We start from the raw sequence: 18,209 nt of genomic DNA on the forward strand, positions 1-18,209 counted from the left end.
TCCATGTGAAATGAATATTTTTATGTTTGGGTACCAAAGAAACAACACAGGGACGCCACGCTGGGCTCAGGGAAACAGCAGTTTCTATGTTACAGACTTCTTAGGTAAGATTTAATAATTAGCAGCTGCAGATCTAGTAGCAGTACCACGCATTCGAAACTAAATATCTGTGGTTTTAATATTAAAGGTCAATTGTGCCTATTTTGATAGCTAGCAGCCTTAGGGTGAGGATGTAATGGAACGCCTCCCAGCATGCAGCAGTCCAGTGGTCATGAACATCAGCTTAACATTTTGTTCTAGCGTGTTCCCCCAGTTCTGGCAGTTTAATCTGTGCTTATTTCAGCCAATTATGTTCTCTAATAAACATAATGAACCTCTCTGTTGGAGAGGAAATCGTAGCTAACCATTTTTGGGTGTTGATGGAGAGTTTTTCTCTGCTCAAAATCAGCCTTTAAGAGGAGCACGTGCACAAGTTTTGTCCATATATCTAAGGCACAGAAAAACGAATGTTTATATACTTTTAATACAATCATGGTGGTTTTCCTTTAGGGGCCAACAGCTCTTTCTACAGATGCAATTGAATCCCGTTGATGTAATCTGGCAGTATTAATATTGCATACACGTTTTATCCACGTGTGTGTATTCACAGACTGCTAATATAAAAAGGATACTTTTAATGACCAGTAGGGGGAGCCTGCACCAAGTTCTGACAGAAGCCAAATTACATAAAAGTCAATCAGAAACCTGTTTAACGCTTGTTTTATTACTTCGATAAACTGTGTTTATGATCTTCATTATTAGTTGCAAGTCTCTTTCACTGCAGCATGATGCTGTAAATTAAGTTTCCATTTTGGGGTAAAATAAATGATAAAGCAGGTTATAATTTAAGCTGTGGCTGTTAATGGAGTGATCTGCCAATCAGGACAGGGCATAACACTGCCAATTATTTCATGTTGAAGTTTTATTGGACAGTGTTTATTTGTTCTAAAAGACTCTCAAGGGCAAAAGTAGCTGAGCTGTAAGAAAAACTATTTAAACAATCAATACGATTACATTTTAAATTCTGTGATTAAAATGAAACAAAGCCTCCTCGTGGAGATCATACCCATCTGTGTCATGCTCTGTAGATCTGACAGAAAAAGGCAAAACCTAAACCAGAAATATCAGTCAGTGAGGAGGGCAGATCAGCAGGGAGGTACCAGGGGGAATTTAACACTGACGGAGCACAATACACTCCCATAAATCTCATCTCATCTGAGGCACATCCCTTTGAAAACACCCAAATCCAGTCACCACTGATGTCAACTTTAATCTGACTGGAGACCTTCCCTGGCTTCCAGATTAAAAAAAAAAAAAAAAAATACAGGTGAAGGACTCTCAAGCATCAGTACAGCTCTCAAAAATGTCCAATAAGAACAGAAACCCCCTCTACTTGTTAGCATAGCGAATGCCTGGGGTCAAACACAGCCTTCAGCACCAAATGCCCTAATTGGTTTACTCTGCAACCCAAATCAGCCTCAAGCCTGTTTGCTTTCAGTCTCCACATACCAACAGCCTGTCAAATAAATAAATAACAAACTTTAAGAATTACATTTAGCTTCATTTCCAGTCCACAAATGAGAATATAACACATTTCTTCAGGATTCATTGATTGATGAATCAATGAAACATTGATGAAACATTTCGTCTATAAAAGGATCAGTCCACCAACCCTTCATCGAGGCTCCAGGAAAAGCAAACACTGCAAAGAGACCTTGAGTCCTTGTTTGCTTTTGCAGACCCACTTTTACCACCAAATGCACCCCCCAACGGGAAGATACAATCATGACATCCCTCTCTTCTCAGACATACAGACAAATCTGCCTTTTGTTTTCCATAAAAGTGGAGAAATTTGTCTTTCAAACCACCCAAAATTGCTACTCCTGATCTGCAGAAATGCTAATAACACCAGTAAGGCTTTTCCCCCCACACATCTGGCAAGTGAAACATCATCTGAGTGTCAGATTATCCCCGTAAGCCCTGAAGTCTGTCTGCCTTTGATTTGCTTGTTTTATCTTCTGGACTGCGACGTAACGTTACTCTCGACTGCCCTCTCGACCCCGCACTCATTAACCCTTTAAGACCTACCATAGAACCAAGTCTGCCAGAGCTTATATTATATTTTTACATGCTGTGGAGCCATTTTTGGGAGCATTTCAAGTTGCTATACATCAATACAACCATTACAGCCTAAATTTTAATAATATGTCTGCATTAAGTGCATAGTAATTACATAAATTGCAAAAAAGTGAAATAAACTACAAAAAAAAATTTAAAATCGTTTTTGCTTTCTTAACATATATTTCTAGTTAGAGAAATTTAAGAGGTTTATCCCTCAAAAGTGTAAATAAAAAAAAAGTTGCACAAAATAGTTTCCCACCACAGGAAATTTATTTTGAGTGTCTTCATAGTTTTATTTTTGAAATACACCAATTTTTATACACTGCATGAAAAACGAAATATTATACTGCAAATTTGCAAAAAAAAAGCAGCATGTGCATCAAAATAAACTATTTCCAGCAGTGCAATATGAGTCCTCAGCATCCCAGAAACGACACAGAAAGTCATAAAGTCAAACATAACTTTTAAAAACACCAGTATAGGCTCATGAGGCCCTGATGGTAAAAAACTACATTTCCGCAAAAATGACGTCACTTCCGGTTTCGGGCAGGTCATGGCGGACATGCGATAGTTCGTGCTGATGGACATAGGAAGTGTTATGAACAGCTGACCGGATCGGCAAAGCGTGTTTCTGGAATATTATGTTTTTGTTGCTGCAAGCGCTTTTTATGCAGTTTTTGCAAAGCTATATGTGGAAGGAAACTGTGACCGAGGACAAGCTGATGGCATCAGATGTAAGTACAACTCCTCTGGTTTCATATGCAAAAAAATTATTGCGCTAGCTTATGTGGTTGCAGTGCTGCCGGGATTTAAAAATAGTTACGCAAAGCAGAGCATGCCCGCTCCGACCGGTTTTAAAGGGTTAAAGCTTTCAATATTCATGGACAAGTCTAAAAAGCTTTAAAAACGTACTTGGGAATTCTTAAACAGAATCGTGGCTTGGTTCTTTCCGAAATAACTTCCTGTTGCCAAGATGGCTGACGACAGAAGGACTCCGAGGATGATTCCAATAAGTACGAAACAAGCGTATCAAATCATTTGTTAATTTTTTTTAATCTGTTAAATAATTTTACACTTTCAGTTTACTATATACTCTTAGCATAACATTATGTTTACCATTCACAGGTTATGCTTTTGCCATTTAATTAACCTTTCAGCTATTCAATATAATAGCTGTTAATTACTTTACATGAACCAAAGGTAACTGTTCGGCTATGTTTATGTTACATAACTATTCTACTTGTTACCTGTTAATTTTAGCTAACAAAATTAACAAATAAAATAGCAGCTCTTAACTGGTAGCTAACCAGAACATGGTAAATGGTAAATGGCCTGCATTTATATAGCGCTTTTCTAGTCCCTAAGGACCCCAAAGCGCTTCACACTACATTCAGTCATTCACCCATTCACACAAACATTCACACACTGGCGATGGTAAGCTACATTGTAGCCACAGCTGCCCTGGGGCGCACTGACAGAGGCGAGGCTGCCGGACACTGGCGCCACCGGGCCCTCTGACCACCACCAACATTCCCTGATCAGTTTTATATAGACGTCACAATAATTAAGACGAAGAAGAATTAGCAATCATCGCTGTTAACTTTAGAAGGATGTTTATTTTGTTGACATAATGGGAAAATGCACTAATCGAAGGACACTGGGACATTTGTTCCCTGAATTTATCCTTATGGCAGAGAGAGTGCTTATGCTACCCGGGGGAAGGTGCTCCCTTAAAGTAAACACCACAGATATGACAAACTGCAATATGGCTGACTTCCGAGCTGGGAATAAAGTAAATCTCCCTGCACGGAGATGGTTACACTTTAGAGGTGTAGCTACACCTCTGCATAGGCTCCTGTTACATAACACTCTGCACATCATCCCTTCTTTGTGGAGCAGCTTGCACTCGAGCACGCCAGGCTTACATAAAACAAACAGCGCTACCAGCTTCCTCTATTCTGGACACTGTCAAGAGGCCTCGCTACAACCCACTCTTCAAAATTTACATAATTAACCCTATGAAAATGATTCATCCATGAAAGCAAACCCATTGAAATTAATTGATTTCTTCATTAAACTAACACCAATTAAAAGGGTCAGGCCTCTTTTCTATGTTTTTTTTCTCCACTTTCTTCTCATATCTTGAGGCAGCATTCCTGCTTTTCAGTTCCATCATCGCCTCCCTTTCCCTCGCTGCTCACACTCCTCACTGCTGGCTGCCTCGAACATCACTGACATGATTTATTTAAGCTGATTCTGGTGAAGCAGCCATCAAATCTCACTCGACTTCACAGCATCAGCTAAGTTCCTAAATATAAATGTCAACTGTTAGAGGAGGGGGAGGAATCAGAAGTAAGAGAGTGAGAAGAAGATGAGAGGAAGGAAGAAGAGGCACCGGCCAACTATAAAAACACCTACATCGTTAAATGACAGAATTAGTGGTTTCCAGCCTTTTTCATTTGTAATGCCGCCATCAACACCAACCTTTATGACTAAATAAGATAAGAAGTTCAAACTAGATTAACAATACTTGGATTATAAATGGTAATCTGAATAAAACTGCTCTCTTTAGCTGACTATCTTAACTTCTGAATATTAGCTTAAAATACATCTGCCATTAAACAGCTCCTCATTACATTATAGTGACCATTATAGTGAACTTCTTAAATGTGGTTGTTAACCAACAATTTCACTTCTACATTTTCAGTTAAACATTTCAGCTGCTAGCAATACTTTTAAGAATTATCCATGACATTAAGCTAACAACTGCGCTTGTTTATTCATACCATTAATTTACAATCTTAGTTTTTATCCACATGTTTAGCCAATAATTTCTCTTTTTTAACATACATTTTATTGATCTATTTCAACAGTTCAACAGCAGCTGTTAAGATAAACATAAGATAATTGTTACAGCTGCCATTGTTAGCTAAACATTTCAACAGTTTATATATACGCTTTTAGCTGAAACTGGTAGCTATACTTTTAGCTAACAATTCCTTTAATTAACATTTTTTGGCTAACTGTTTCAACTGCCTTAGCACTCCAAACACTTGTGCTTGTTAGCTAACAGTTGTTTAGCCAGATTTTTAGTTGCTACTTAACTATAAAGAATATTTTTCTCTAATATTTTAAACTTTTACATTAGCATTTTTGCTAGTTATTGTTTAGCTAAACACTGAGCTTGCTAGCTAAAACCTCATTAGTTTATTTGCCCTATTAGCTAAAATATAAACTCTTGGTAATTAACAGTTTAGCTAAATTGAAACTGTTTTAACCATCATGTTTTAAAAAAAATCTTAACAGTTGAGCTTGATAACTGAACATTTCAACAGGTTATCCACACTTTAGCTAATTATTTAAACTGCTAGCCAGATTTTAAACTAAAATATTGATTTGAATTATTCTGATTTTAAAAGCTTGTTTTGGATATTTGAAATCAAGTCAGAACGCAAAAAATAAATAAAATTCCACTTTCTAACATGCCATGCTGGTGAAATTTATGCAGAAGTTTCCAAAGACACATATGCATATTTATAGAAGACATAAATAAAACAAAGACACATGTCTGGTTGTAAACCAGCCTTTTCTTAGCTCTGTATATTTTTGCTCCTGTAAGTGAGGAAGCTGTAAGTGAATGCTGAAGGATGATGTCGACCTGTGTTTTATAAAGCTGCTGTGATGAAAGTGAAAGCCCGTGTTTTTGCATGTTGTACCACTGACCCTGTTCTATATTAATCTGAGAGAGTGCAGAGAGAGCGGCGAGATCACGGTGAAAACACAACATGTCTACTAACTGCTCTCAAGGCACATTAATGCTCTCTCTGCTGAAAAACAGAGCAGAGCAGATGATGATGAGACAAAAAGAAAGAAGGGGCACATTCAGGAGGTCAGAGATTAAACCTCCAAATCTATTTGTCCTCAGTCAGATGATCCATTAAATGTGTTTTTGGTAGAGGGTAGGGTAACTGCTCTGGACGAATGCAGGACCAGAAACCAGCCATTTCCTGTACAGTCTGATTATTGCTGTCATGGTCGTTTGCAGAGCAAACCCCAGTTTACCTCCCAGACATGCAGCTTTCATGTTTACGCTTCCTCTCACTGACAGACTGTCCATGACCTGCATAACTCACACAGAAGCCATAAAGTACCATCTCTGAGCAGCGACATCTTTTGTGGTAATTCCCAATAAAGTCACGTCTGTAGGGAGTCATTTTCCCATGACGACACGCACACATTACCAGTAACAGTTCACATACAACTTTACTGTAATGTAGAACATGCAAAGCTAGTACAGCGCGTCGACACCCTCACTTTACGCTGCCTGGAACAAGCTGTTTTAGCTGCTGTGTCTTTAAGGGCCACCCTCTTTATTGGCCAGCTTCTGGAAGCCTGCTGAGGGGCAACAGTCTGAAGCCTGACTTCAGATGTGTGCAGCTTGGTTCAGTTTTGGTGACGTGGGAACGGCAGCGTCATCTTTTGGTATGTTCAGCTCATTCAGGTTTCTCCTTTGTCACCTGCCTGTAACAGGTAATAAGTAAGAACACCACGAGCCGTACTTATTAAACTACACGGCCTCAGGCTGTTTCCAGCAGTGTTTTGTTTCTCCTTTGACCTCGGCTCTGCTGTGAAGCATTGTTTGGTCGACCTTGAATTCAGACCTTCCTGAGGGGTAAATAAACAACTCGCGTTAAAATGATCTCAGAGAAATACGCCAAAGTGTGTGAGCAGTCCAACAAACGTCTTCTATCTGAGACCAACAGACTCAACCTGCTGCTCAGCTCTTCTCTCCACCATTTTCTTCTTTTGTCTGAGGTGACTCGTCAGGTAATGGCTTCCTCGAACAGCTGGACAGGTCAAAGGGTCATATGACAGCAGCCTGTGGCCAATCAGCAGCCACTGAAAGCAGTTTGTGGATTTTGTGATATCGGATAACCCTGATTCACCCGCTGCCCTTTTCACAGTGTCACCTTCACTGCAGTCTGACATTTATGGTTCAAGAGGTAACATTCCTTTCTTTTAGCTTCAGGGAGCGGATGAATTAATGATAAACAGGCTGGAGAGGGAATCTCATCCTAATGTTCACCCTTCAGGAGTCGCCCATTACCGCTGCCTGCAATGCTCTGAGGCAGGGAACAACCCAGTCTTATCAGTTTAAAAGCCCTCATACTTTAAAAATGATGTAACATGCTTCATATTTGCCAGAGCCTCCTCCCGCACATCACCGTCTGTTTGAGCTCTTCAGTCTTACAAATTCAGTTGTCCTCATCAGTTTTAGGCAGGTCGAGATACACAACTGGAAATTTTATTACGTTTTTGTAAGAGGAAGACAAAATTTTAAGTTACCTCAAAATTTTGAAATGCCAACCTAAAATTGTGAGTTACAGATGGCAAAAAAACCAAAAATAAATAAAATCTTCAGTTGCAACATTCAAGCTTCCATGAACATGTTTACAGCCTGCTACAAAAAACAATTTGTCTCCAGAGTTCATTTATTTACACATTTACGACAAATATACTTGAGAGCAAAGTTTGAACTGCATCAAAGTGAATTATTAATGCTGTGAGAATGAATGCTGAAACCGTTTTGTGATGTCCAACATCTGATAAAGCGTTTTGATTAGTAGTTATCCATTTAATATCACCGTAAACTATGCTTGCTAATGAAGCTAGTTTAACAAAAAAAAAAAAACATTAGCTGATAAAAACATTTTATCCAGATACACTAATATTAAAACAAATGTAGGGTCTCAGAATAGAAGAACACAAACTAATGAGTGACAGGTTTTACTATATCAATTTATATACAAGTTTAATATAGTTAACACCCTATACATCAGAGTTAGCATTACAAGCTAACTCTGCTAGCATGCATTACCCGACAGGAAGCTTTGAACAAAGAAAACACTTCAGGAAATAAAAAATAATTTTGATCATTTTTACTAATTTCCACTTTTATAAAAACTATAATTCATACATTTGTATTGATTTTCTTAAAATTTAAAGTAAGTGCTACCTTTACTTACAAGCTAACTAGCTGTTAGCTAGTCCTCAGCTAACTAGAGTCCCTGCCTGAACCTTTAGACCGTGTTTGTGCTGTTAGTTCCTTTTTATTTTAATTAAAAATAAAAATAATAGCACAGCTTGTTGTTTACAGCCCATCAATGCTTTATTTAACTTCTATATTAACAAAGTATAATTTCATTTCACTATTATTTTTCTCCATCTTCCATACAGCTGACGCATACAAACACTTATTCCTCTAATTCTGAGTTATTGGTAATACTTTTACCCAAATGCAGCACTTCTTAAATTACAAGCAGACATTACAAAGAAAGTTTTTTTTCGTTGCCTTTCGTTTTTTACTTGCAGTGTTTTTAGATGTCAGGACTGCTGGTGGATGAAAAAAAATATTTTTATAACAATAATGTTTTCTTTGGTCTTTAACATGCACTTCGGTGTCTGTTGCACCACCTCCTTAAAGCCTGATTAGATTAATCTTTGAATGAAGAAATCAAGAACTTTACACTCTAATGTAATGCCACTTTTCCCCGTGGTACTGAATACTGATTAGGGAGTGGTGCGCAGTCGTGCCAGCAGCTCTGTGAGGCTTTAATGAGCTTTCTAACATGCTCACAGTGGTGATGCTCGATTTAATCCGTCAAAAACCAAAAATAATGGCACCACATGAATCGTAAGGGGTCACTAAAGTCATCAGGGTTAATCCTGAAGGAGCTGTCTGTGGATGTGAGTCTATAGTTTCTCAGATATTTGAATTTGACTAAAACAGGAAAGTAAATTTAGATTTTTGGTAATTTTACACTTAAACAGCGCTCTCTCTGCATGTCTTTGTCCTTAGGAGGGACTGTGTTTGCTGCTCAGGATAAATCCATTTACCCTGACGCCATCATTAAACCCAAACTCATCACGCAGATGTTTCCTTTGTGTTTGACGCTCCGAGGTTCATGAAGTCTAACAGAGGCCTCGTCTGTCCTGTTATCAGCAGGGACGGAGCTTCACGCTTCTCCCCGACCAAATAAGCGATGCTGCCGACTCATCTGTCATCTGGATGCCTCCCGCACGTTATCACTTCGACTTGCTGCTCTCAGACCCTCGCGGCTGATGGCGTTCTGAAGGCCGATCCGCCTGTGACGGACGAGACCAGCCGCAGGCGATGATGAGAGCGAGGGGGAAGCTTAAAGTTCGACGGATGTTCGAGTGAGCGAGGCCGAGATAAGACCTGTTCACGGGGGACGAGCGTGACGTGAGTGCGGCGTGTAATTAACGAACAAACCTCTACAGCTTCCTGACCGAGTCCTGCCACCGACAGGACGACAGAAACAAAGATTTACAAGAGACGACGACGGAGCTTTATCCAAAAATCATCGATTAGCCTGCTGAACGTTTCTTTCCCCGATTCATCATCAACATTTGAAAAACAAAAATTTCTCATTTTTATAGTCGGGTCGTTTCATGATTGATGGAAAAGGACACTGCTGCTTTCAAAATAATGTTTCTTATTAGAGCCCGAGTGACGTTCAGTTCAATCATTTTCATTATGAGGCACTCATCTCTGGGAAACCACACAGACGGATGCAGACCACAGGGAAATACGTTTAACCTGTTTAAGGTGGACTGACACAAAAATAGTCCCAAACGTCTAAATTCCAGGAAAAAAGGTATTTCTGTTTGCAGTGAAGCTGCTGCGAGATAAATAAATGCATTATTATTTTATCGACAAAACCAGGTCAGAAGAACTCGTCTTATTTGGACTGGTGTGCCCGAAAAACCAGATTTGAGGAGGGGCTCCAGAGACTGCATTTATCCAGCTCCTAAATCCGCTCTCTGGGAAAGCAGAGTAGGGCAGAGGGCGGTGGTGTGGAGGGTGTTTGGGGGGGGTCCCGTGTTGTTTGGGGTCAGCGTGTTTGGAGGTTTCTGCCTTTGTTTGAATCCCATCAAGTGTGAAAAACGGGGGCAGGCCTGAGGCCCTCCGCATCGTCTCTCCGCCCCGCCGGATCATCCCACTAAATCCGAACGCCGTTATAGGAAACGTTAACCTTTCAACATGACAGCTCGCACGAGCAGTTCAGCTGACACAAACACGTAATTTACACTTTTACAGTTTGGTGACGCCGCGAGAGACTCGAGGGTGGAAAAAGCATCATTTCTTGCCTCCATCAACACCTGAACAGCGATGTTTCTGCACCCTCGGAGAGCTCGGTGTCAGGCTGTGACGAGCGCACATCTCCGGGAACAGAGGTGGAAATTTGTCCTCGATGTCTGTCTTTGTATCGATGACGAAATCTGCTGTAAATAAACCAAAAGCAGCCCAACAGAGACGCCTCTGTTGTTTCTGATGCTCAGTTTTTAAACAAACCTCCATATTAGTGAAACTCTGATGAACTGTTGGAGATTTCAGCTTCCAGAATCTGAAACTGTAAAAGCATTCAGATTCTGCTGAATCAGAATCTAAAATTTTGGTTCCACAGACCTTTAAATGAGATTATTAACGATCCGAACAGCAAACTTCATTCCCATCATCACGCTGGGGACACCTGGGGTCACTTCCCACACTGAGCCTTTCGGCTCTTTGATGATTCAGCCGGCGAAACTGTTTGAATGCTGGAAATCTCAAAACCTGCTCAAACAGCTGTGATGAAGTTTCTTACTTATGAAACAGAAACATTCACGTTTCCTCATGTGTTACATTTGTGACTGAAGCTCATGCTGGGGTTAGATTACCGCACATCACCTGAGCGTGTTCAGAGAGCACAAAGCGCACTTTGGCTCTGCAAATAAGCGTGTTTGTTTTCTCACAAATAAGCGTGTTTGTTTGCAGCCACTGAAAAAGAGTTTTGGTTTTTGCTCCACATGAGTCAAAACGTTGAGTTAGTGACTGAAAACGGTGACAAAATAACTCAAAATTCAAAACAATGTCCCAGATAGTTAGCCTGAGTTGTTCTGTGTGACAATGTTTGACAAGCTATGTCCACACGTACCCGGGTATTTTTGAAAACGCAGATTTTTCTATGCGTTTGCACCTTCCGTCCACACGTAAACGGCGTTTTTGGTCACTGAAAACTGAGATTTTTAAAAACTCAGTTTTTGCATTTACGTGTGGACGAGAAAAACGCAGCGTCAAAGGTGTGCGCCTTTTTTGACGTCACACTGTGCGCCACGTTATCGTTTCGGTGAAATGAATTTCTACAAACTGTTACTGTTACTCTCTGCAGTGTTTAAATGCTTACATATACTGTCCCTCCACACCTTCAATGCCCCATCCTTGTTTACTATTTCCCACCAAGGCTTCTAGACTTCTGATTGGCCAACATTTCTACACGGTTAGGAATATATCGCCATCTGCTGCTTTGGCATGTTCCTAGCAGCGTTTTCCTTCATTTCTGCCTTTACGTGTGGACGTGGCCTCAGAGTTCAACATGCTGCCCACAGACACTTCAATATACAACTATAGAGTGGATCCTGATTGAAAGACCCTTCCTCGACCTCCTCAGCCACAGAAACCAGCGTCCACACTGGACTGTTGGTGGGTGGCTGGAATATTTTTGTCTTAACATCAGGTTGGGGTTAGGTTAACCTCCACCCTTAAGCTATAGCCTTTCTTTTTTTCTACCTTTTTGGAAAAACTGTCAGATCTAAAGGAAAAGACGGATTTCAATGAAAGGTACCCTCCATCCATTTCCCGTCACTTCAGGTTTAAGTCAGGCTGAGGCGAGTGGGCGGGTACACCTGGACAGACAAACAACCGCCAATTCAGAGTCACCAGTTAGCCCCATGAAGGATTTTGGACTGGGTGAAGAACCTGTAGAGACACCAGGCTGGATCTGGACCTGAGACCGTTGTTCCTGTGAGGCGATGGTGCTAACCGCTGGACCACAAAACCTCTAACTCCAGCCCAACCCTGCTGACGTCGCTGGGTGAGGGCAACATATTGCTCAACTGTAGCTGCAACTATACTACAACAACCAGAGCGACTCCCACCTCAGGACAACGAGCACAGCGTGTGATCACGTGGGTTTAATCATTTATCAATAATAGATCAATGATCTGCTCGGTTTGTGGTAACACTAAAAAAGCCTTCGTGTTGTTGTCGAAGCTAATCAACTAAAAAAATATATTACCATCCATTTGCACGCCCCCTTGTGGACAGACTGAGTGAGGCGGTTAGGCTTCCTCGTGACCTCACCTGGCCTCACGACCTGCAGCAGATGGCTCAGGTTCACGTTTCAGACTCAGCGTTTGTGTCCAAACAACCTTTCACAAAGGACACCTCTGATTTTTAATCAGGGGAGCAGGTGGAGCTGTTATGACTGCTGCCTTATCGTGTTCAAGGACAGAGGCTGGAGTTTAACATTAAACCTGCAGTCCAAGTCAAATATTACCTCCTCTAAGCTAACCAGCTCCTCTACATGCTGCAGCTTCTGAAACTAAACAAATCGGCTCCTTCCCCTTTTTGTTCTGAGTCAAACACAGACAGAACAGGAAGGACGTGCCGGCACCAAAACCAGGCCGAGGTTTCTGAAATTCCTCTTTTTTCTCTGGGATTCACCTAAAACTTTGCTGCTCTGGATTCACAGGCTGCCGGGGAAATTCAGCTCGGTGACCTTCCTGCTCGGCTACGAAATGACAAACTCTAAACCTAAGAGTGCTTTTGGTGTTTCAGCACCAAAGTCCATGCAATAAACGTTTACTTTAATACATCACTGCAGCCAGTGGGGCTGTTGATCTGTGGGAGTGAGTCATTGTTAAACCAGTGAGCGCTGGTCTGTTTGCCTTCTTCATAGACAGAAAAGCTGTTATATAAAATTCCAAGATTAGAGATTAAAGCCTGATCTTTGTCTGTTAATAAATATTAATAATAATGTTTCAGTGCAGCAGCTCCAGTGTGGTGGTTTACACATCTGCCAGCAAAAGGTTGCTGGTTTGATCCCATTAGGGAGCAGCTGGGAGCAGTACTTCAAATACACATAGTTTTACTCAGGCCATGGTTTGCGGTATGGTAGCCTAGAGGTGCCAAACACAACACACCTGAAAACTGATTTTTTCATGTTTTTGATATCAGACTGATATCAGATTTTTAAGACCGATACTGATATCTGCTGATTTTACTGATCTGATATACTGGCCGATATTCTTTTCTTTAAGACATTTATTATGTATTTTTATTTACTCGTTTGCACTTTGCCCAACTCAACACTCACAACATGGCTGAAGGGCGCTTCTCCTTTCTCCTCTTTACTCTTTACATTTTTATTTATCGGCCGCAGTAACTGCCGATACTGATCGATCAACAAATAGCCAAACGTTATATTTCAGTAAACAAAATCACTTCAATCGCCTTGAAGTCAAGAGAGTTTTAACTCTGGGCCCGCCCACTTCTGTACTGTATACTACTATTCTGATTGTATATATTGTATATCTTATTCATCTGTTCCTCTGTCTCTCCTGCTGCTTTGAGCATGTACATGACAAAAGAATTTCCCTCGGGATAAATGAAGTTGTTCTTATTCTTATTCTATAGTTTCAGATCACCACACTGCTGTTAGTCACTTCCTGTGTTGGTCTCCTGTTCAAAAGTCATTTTTCAAAATGCTGATTTTTCCTTTTTGTGCTGTTCCTGCTTCCTGTCAGGCTTTTGTGAAATGTTATTGTTTTCTTAAATCTCATGTTTTCATTTTTTTGGTTTAATGTTTAATCGTTTTGGGGGGTTTTCCCAATGTTGTCACATTTTTTCCTGGAATGTCATGAGATGTTTGTTTCTTTCCCTGAATGTTGACGGGGTTTTCCTACACACAACTAAAAAATTTTTTGCTTGTAATTGTGTTTTTATTTTGTTTTTTACTTTTCTGTTCTTTTGCTTCACAGTTTTACTTCTTTGTTGTATTTTTGGTTTGGTTTGGTTTTTTACAAAACAAAGTCCAGTTTGGTTTCACTGTTGCGTTTTTTTGATTTGATGTTTCTAAAAAGTTGTTGCGTTTTTCTTAGTGTCGTTGTGTTTTGCACCTTTGGGCCACCGTACTGCTCGGCAGGCCAAATGAATAATTTTTTACTTCACTAACTTCCTTACTGACCCTCTTGCACCATTTCCCAGTGAAGAAACGCCACAAAGGGGGATGATGGAAGCCTCCACCCCTTCTTTCCCCTCCTCCCTCCATCCCACCCACCGGCCTCGCCCCTCTTCCTGCTGGTTTAAGGATGCAGGGGCTCATCAGTATCTCTGGACCACCTCACACACACACACACACACTTCTGCATCACTTTGCACAAAAGCCTGAAATTGCTTCCAGCTGGGAGTGAAGCCGGTCCCGGCGGACTGAGGGCAAACAAAGCGCATTTTACGCGCACAGTGGCGCACATTTCCCCGCTGAGTCTGCACTGCGGGGCAGCTCGGGACCCCCCCGCCCCATAAAAAAAAAAAAAAAAGACCTGCAGCTCTCTGACACAAACTCTCTGCAGACCCGAAACAACCGCACCCCCTCCGTCTCTACTTTACACCAGCTGTACTGACGACGATGATGAAGGTGGTGGTGCCCCAGTCCTGCCCTGCGCATCCTCAGCGCGCAACAACCCGAACAACGAAACCCCGAGAGGAGCCGTGAGAGGAGCGGGAGCAGAACCAGGAGAGGACAGGAGAGCAGGGCCGCGGGACTCACCAGTCGGTGTCCGTGGTGTCGTCGATGACGTCCTGGTAGGCGGTGAGCAGGGCCAGCCGGTTATTGCCGAGATTCACAGCCATGTTTCCGTCCCTGCAAGCATCCAGCCGCTGCTGATGGAGAGAGACTCGGAGTGAGACTACAGGAGGACGACAGCAGCAGCAGGAGGAGGAGGCGCTGACTGGTGGAAACAAAGAGAGGAGCGCGGTGTCCGCGGGGTCCTAGCGCCGGAACACCAGCCGGTCAGCTGTCCGATGGGTCCTAGTGCCGACCTTTCAACTCCTGCAGCTGCACAGAAACAGTTAAAGTTTAAATTTGTCCGAAAGGAGGAAGATTTGTGTGAATGTGCGTGTCACTGTGGTAAATCATTACTTTTACATTATTGCTGTTACTGTTTAACATGCGCTGTACTCAGATCGTCTTACAGCACTTACAAAAAACAAGGAGCTCGAGCAAAGAGGAAATATCAGGTAAAGGAGGTCAATAAGTACGAAACCAGGTGTGAAAGTCAAACTTGCTGTTTTTCTGAAGGCTTGCTCGTGAACAATGCTCTGCTTTCTGCAGTGTCACTCAGTCTTTTAATTTGGTGAACCAAAGACAATCTCCCACTGATGTGGATAATAAAGTTTTTTTTCTATTCTGTTCTAATCTACTCTGGTCTTTCCCTGTGACATCACACAGGTCCAGGAGAACAAAAAAAACTATGTGAAGTGAAGCTGTTGGGCTTACAGGAGTTACTGATCTCATTATGTGAAGCATTTCCAGCTGGAACAGCACCAGGTGAGAGTGACCTGTGATGTAAGCTTTTCTGTGGGCGGGGCTTTTACTGGTAAATGGAGGGTTCCTGAGCACCCAGCATGCACCTTTCTACATCTAAGTGCTTTTGGTCTAAGATCCACACTGATGAACACATCAGGATGTTTGGCACGCAGACTGGAGCAGCCGGGAATTGGCAACCTTCTCATTAGCTGATGACCTGCAGAGTGATGAGGAGTCTGTAATCTTCCTCAGAGTAACACATGAAACATTCTGTGCCTACTTTGTGTTTTCTGTAAGTTTCTCTGATCAGAGTTTGGCGAAATAATCAGGTGGAAGAAAACCTGCAGTTCCTCTGGTGGCCACCAGAGGCTCCTGTTGTAAACGTTCACATAAAAATGTTGAACTTTACAGCAGAAATAAGCACGTTTACAGAAACAGTTTGGGTCTTTGTGGATCATTTCCTCGTTTATAATTGGAGCACGGCAGGTGGTTGTTTTTAAAGCGCTTCTTTTTTAACTTGATTGAGGCTTCAGGTTTGGTGTGTGGCTCCTCTGGTTAGAGCTGGAGCTGCTAGTCTCGGCCTTGGCTGTCTGGAGTCACTGAACTCGACCTGCAGTCCAAGTTTGTGCTGCATCCTTGAAGTCTGTCCTCTAAGTTTGGGTGAATTAAAGTCTAAGAGTTTGTTAGCCTGTTATTTAGCTCTCATTATTAGAGGGTGCAGTGTCAGTGTGATGCATTAGCTTAAAAACCAGTCTTGCTAGGAGTAGCTGATCACTTCCACCCTCTTGTCCAAATATGGTCACTTCCAGCTCCAAACAAACCAAGATGGCTGCACTTAGACTTCAAACTGTGAGTGCAGTAACTAAAGGTGGCCTCCTCCTCCTCTTAGCATTCAGGACTTCTTCTTTGACAATCTGTGGATTAAAAACCTTTTTAGGACTGTAATGGGGGCATCAACCACTTCAGAAGGAGCCTCCATCAGCCGGGTGGTGCATTAGTGAAGTCGTCTGGAGGCACGTGGGTCCCATGTTTTCTTAATAACAAGTGTCTCATGAAAACCAATAAGTGGCAGAGCTGCCTGGTAAGTTTGCCTGTTGCTATGGATTCCAGCATGGCGGTCCTGTTTTAAAAAGCAGATCAGATGATGAGCGCTGAGGAGCAGCTGAAGCTGTTTTCAACAGCTGGAACAGCTGACCTCTGTCAGCCTCTGTGGGCTGATTTGTTTGTGAGGAATAGTCAGCAGGACCCGATGGCACCGCCGCCTCCTCAGACCAATCCCTGACTCAGACCGTCTCCATTAGTGATGGGTCGGTCGCGAACGAAATGGCTCTTAGAGCCGACTCTTTCAAGTGAACAATGCAAGATTTTTTTTTTCTTTCTCTCACTTTTTTTGCTTCACGCTGCACTCCTTGTGTTGGCGCTGAGCAGAGATGGGAGTTTGCGCCCCTCCGCCCAGCGCTGCGCGGGGGGGATTACAGTCGCATTTTATTATGTTGTGGTTTGCAGTGTTCTGTGTTGTTTCCTTTTAAATTTGTTTAAAAGGAAACATCTGAAAATTGAAATAGTTAAAAGCTGAATTGTAAATAGTTGATTTTTGTATATTATAATTTATCTTTTTTTTATATTTTGTGTGGTGTGAGTAAATAAAATAATATTTATATATTAAATATATATAAATAAATAACATTTTTTTTTTTTACATTAGTAGTTCCTTTTGTGCATAATTTTATATTGCTGCTGATAATAAATTCATTAAAGCAACAAAACGACCTGACGAGCCTCAGGACCGCTCGCCAGATCGCACTCCCAGTGTTTTGTGGATGGTTTGTACATGAAGCAGGAAACAAGCTGACTACTGAAGCCGGGTGAAGTTAACAGTTAAAACCAGTTTATTCTGTTTCTTGTGTTTTCAACATTAGTATTAATATAAATACTCTGCTCCATCTGAATTAAGTATTTACCAGATGAAAAACTGCAGCGCAGGCAGGCAGATGTCGACTTTGTTTCCATGAACACTACAGCTTCATTCAAAGAAACACAGATGAGACTATAACACAGAAATTAAATGTTGAGTCTGCTTTCTATGAATAAAGTTACATTTGAACATTAAACAGTTTCCACAGATTGCTTACCTGAGCCTGATTTTGTTTTTTAACATGTATGAATTGTGTGTCATTCGTTGTTTGCTGACGTGTCAGACTCATCGCTGATACGCAGACGTTTTTAAACGTGTTGTCGGTCAGATCAGCAGGACGAGAAACGGTGGGAGGTCTGGGCTTCGAGTGGATTCATCTGTGGACCAAGTGAAGCACAACTTCAGACTTTTGTGGTGATTTAATTTTTGAGAGAACAGAAACAGACAAAGACTTTTTTTTGTAGTTTTGCTTCTTAACAACATCACAGTGGATTTCAATCAGTCAACACATGATAGAAGTTATGAGTGAACTTGTAAAAAGCATCAGTTCTTATGTACAGTGGCTAATTTTCAGGTTACCTGCTGAAATGTGATTGGTCGATGTTCCAACGACTATAAATGGAAAAAAAAAACTGAAATGAAAAAGGACCAAAATGTTCACGTTAAAGTGCAGAAATGTACCTGAGTAGGACATGCTGCCAACA

General features: G+C 41.5%; 1 protein-coding gene across 3 annotated transcripts in view; it reads right to left on the reverse strand.

Moving 5' to 3' along the window:
* The window catches only part of dbn1 (drebrin 1), a 114,145-nt gene extending 98,652 nt beyond the window's left edge, over positions 1-15,493 (reverse strand). For 2 of the 3 annotated variants that reach the window (XM_085289895.1, XM_085289893.1), the window contains exons 1-2: positions 15,266-15,493; positions 14,832-15,119 (exon numbers count right to left, since the gene is read on the reverse strand). In XM_085289895.1, coding sequence (XP_085146021.1) covers positions 14,832-14,914 — 83 coding nt within the window. In that variant the 5' untranslated portion in view covers positions 14,915-15,119; positions 15,266-15,493. The remainder of the gene's footprint in view (positions 1-14,831; positions 15,120-15,265) is intronic. The other variant, XM_085289894.1, reaches the window with a different exon arrangement.
* Between the last annotated feature and the right edge of the window lie 2,716 nt (positions 15,494-18,209).

This window comes from Mchenga conophoros, linkage group LG10, assembly GCF_057382185.1.
Source record: "Mchenga conophoros isolate Kocher_MC1m ecotype Shallow Benthic linkage group LG10, M_conophoros_male_GT1.1, whole genome shotgun sequence".
In the NCBI taxonomy this organism is placed as follows: Eukaryota; Metazoa; Chordata; class Actinopteri; order Cichliformes; family Cichlidae; genus Mchenga; species Mchenga conophoros.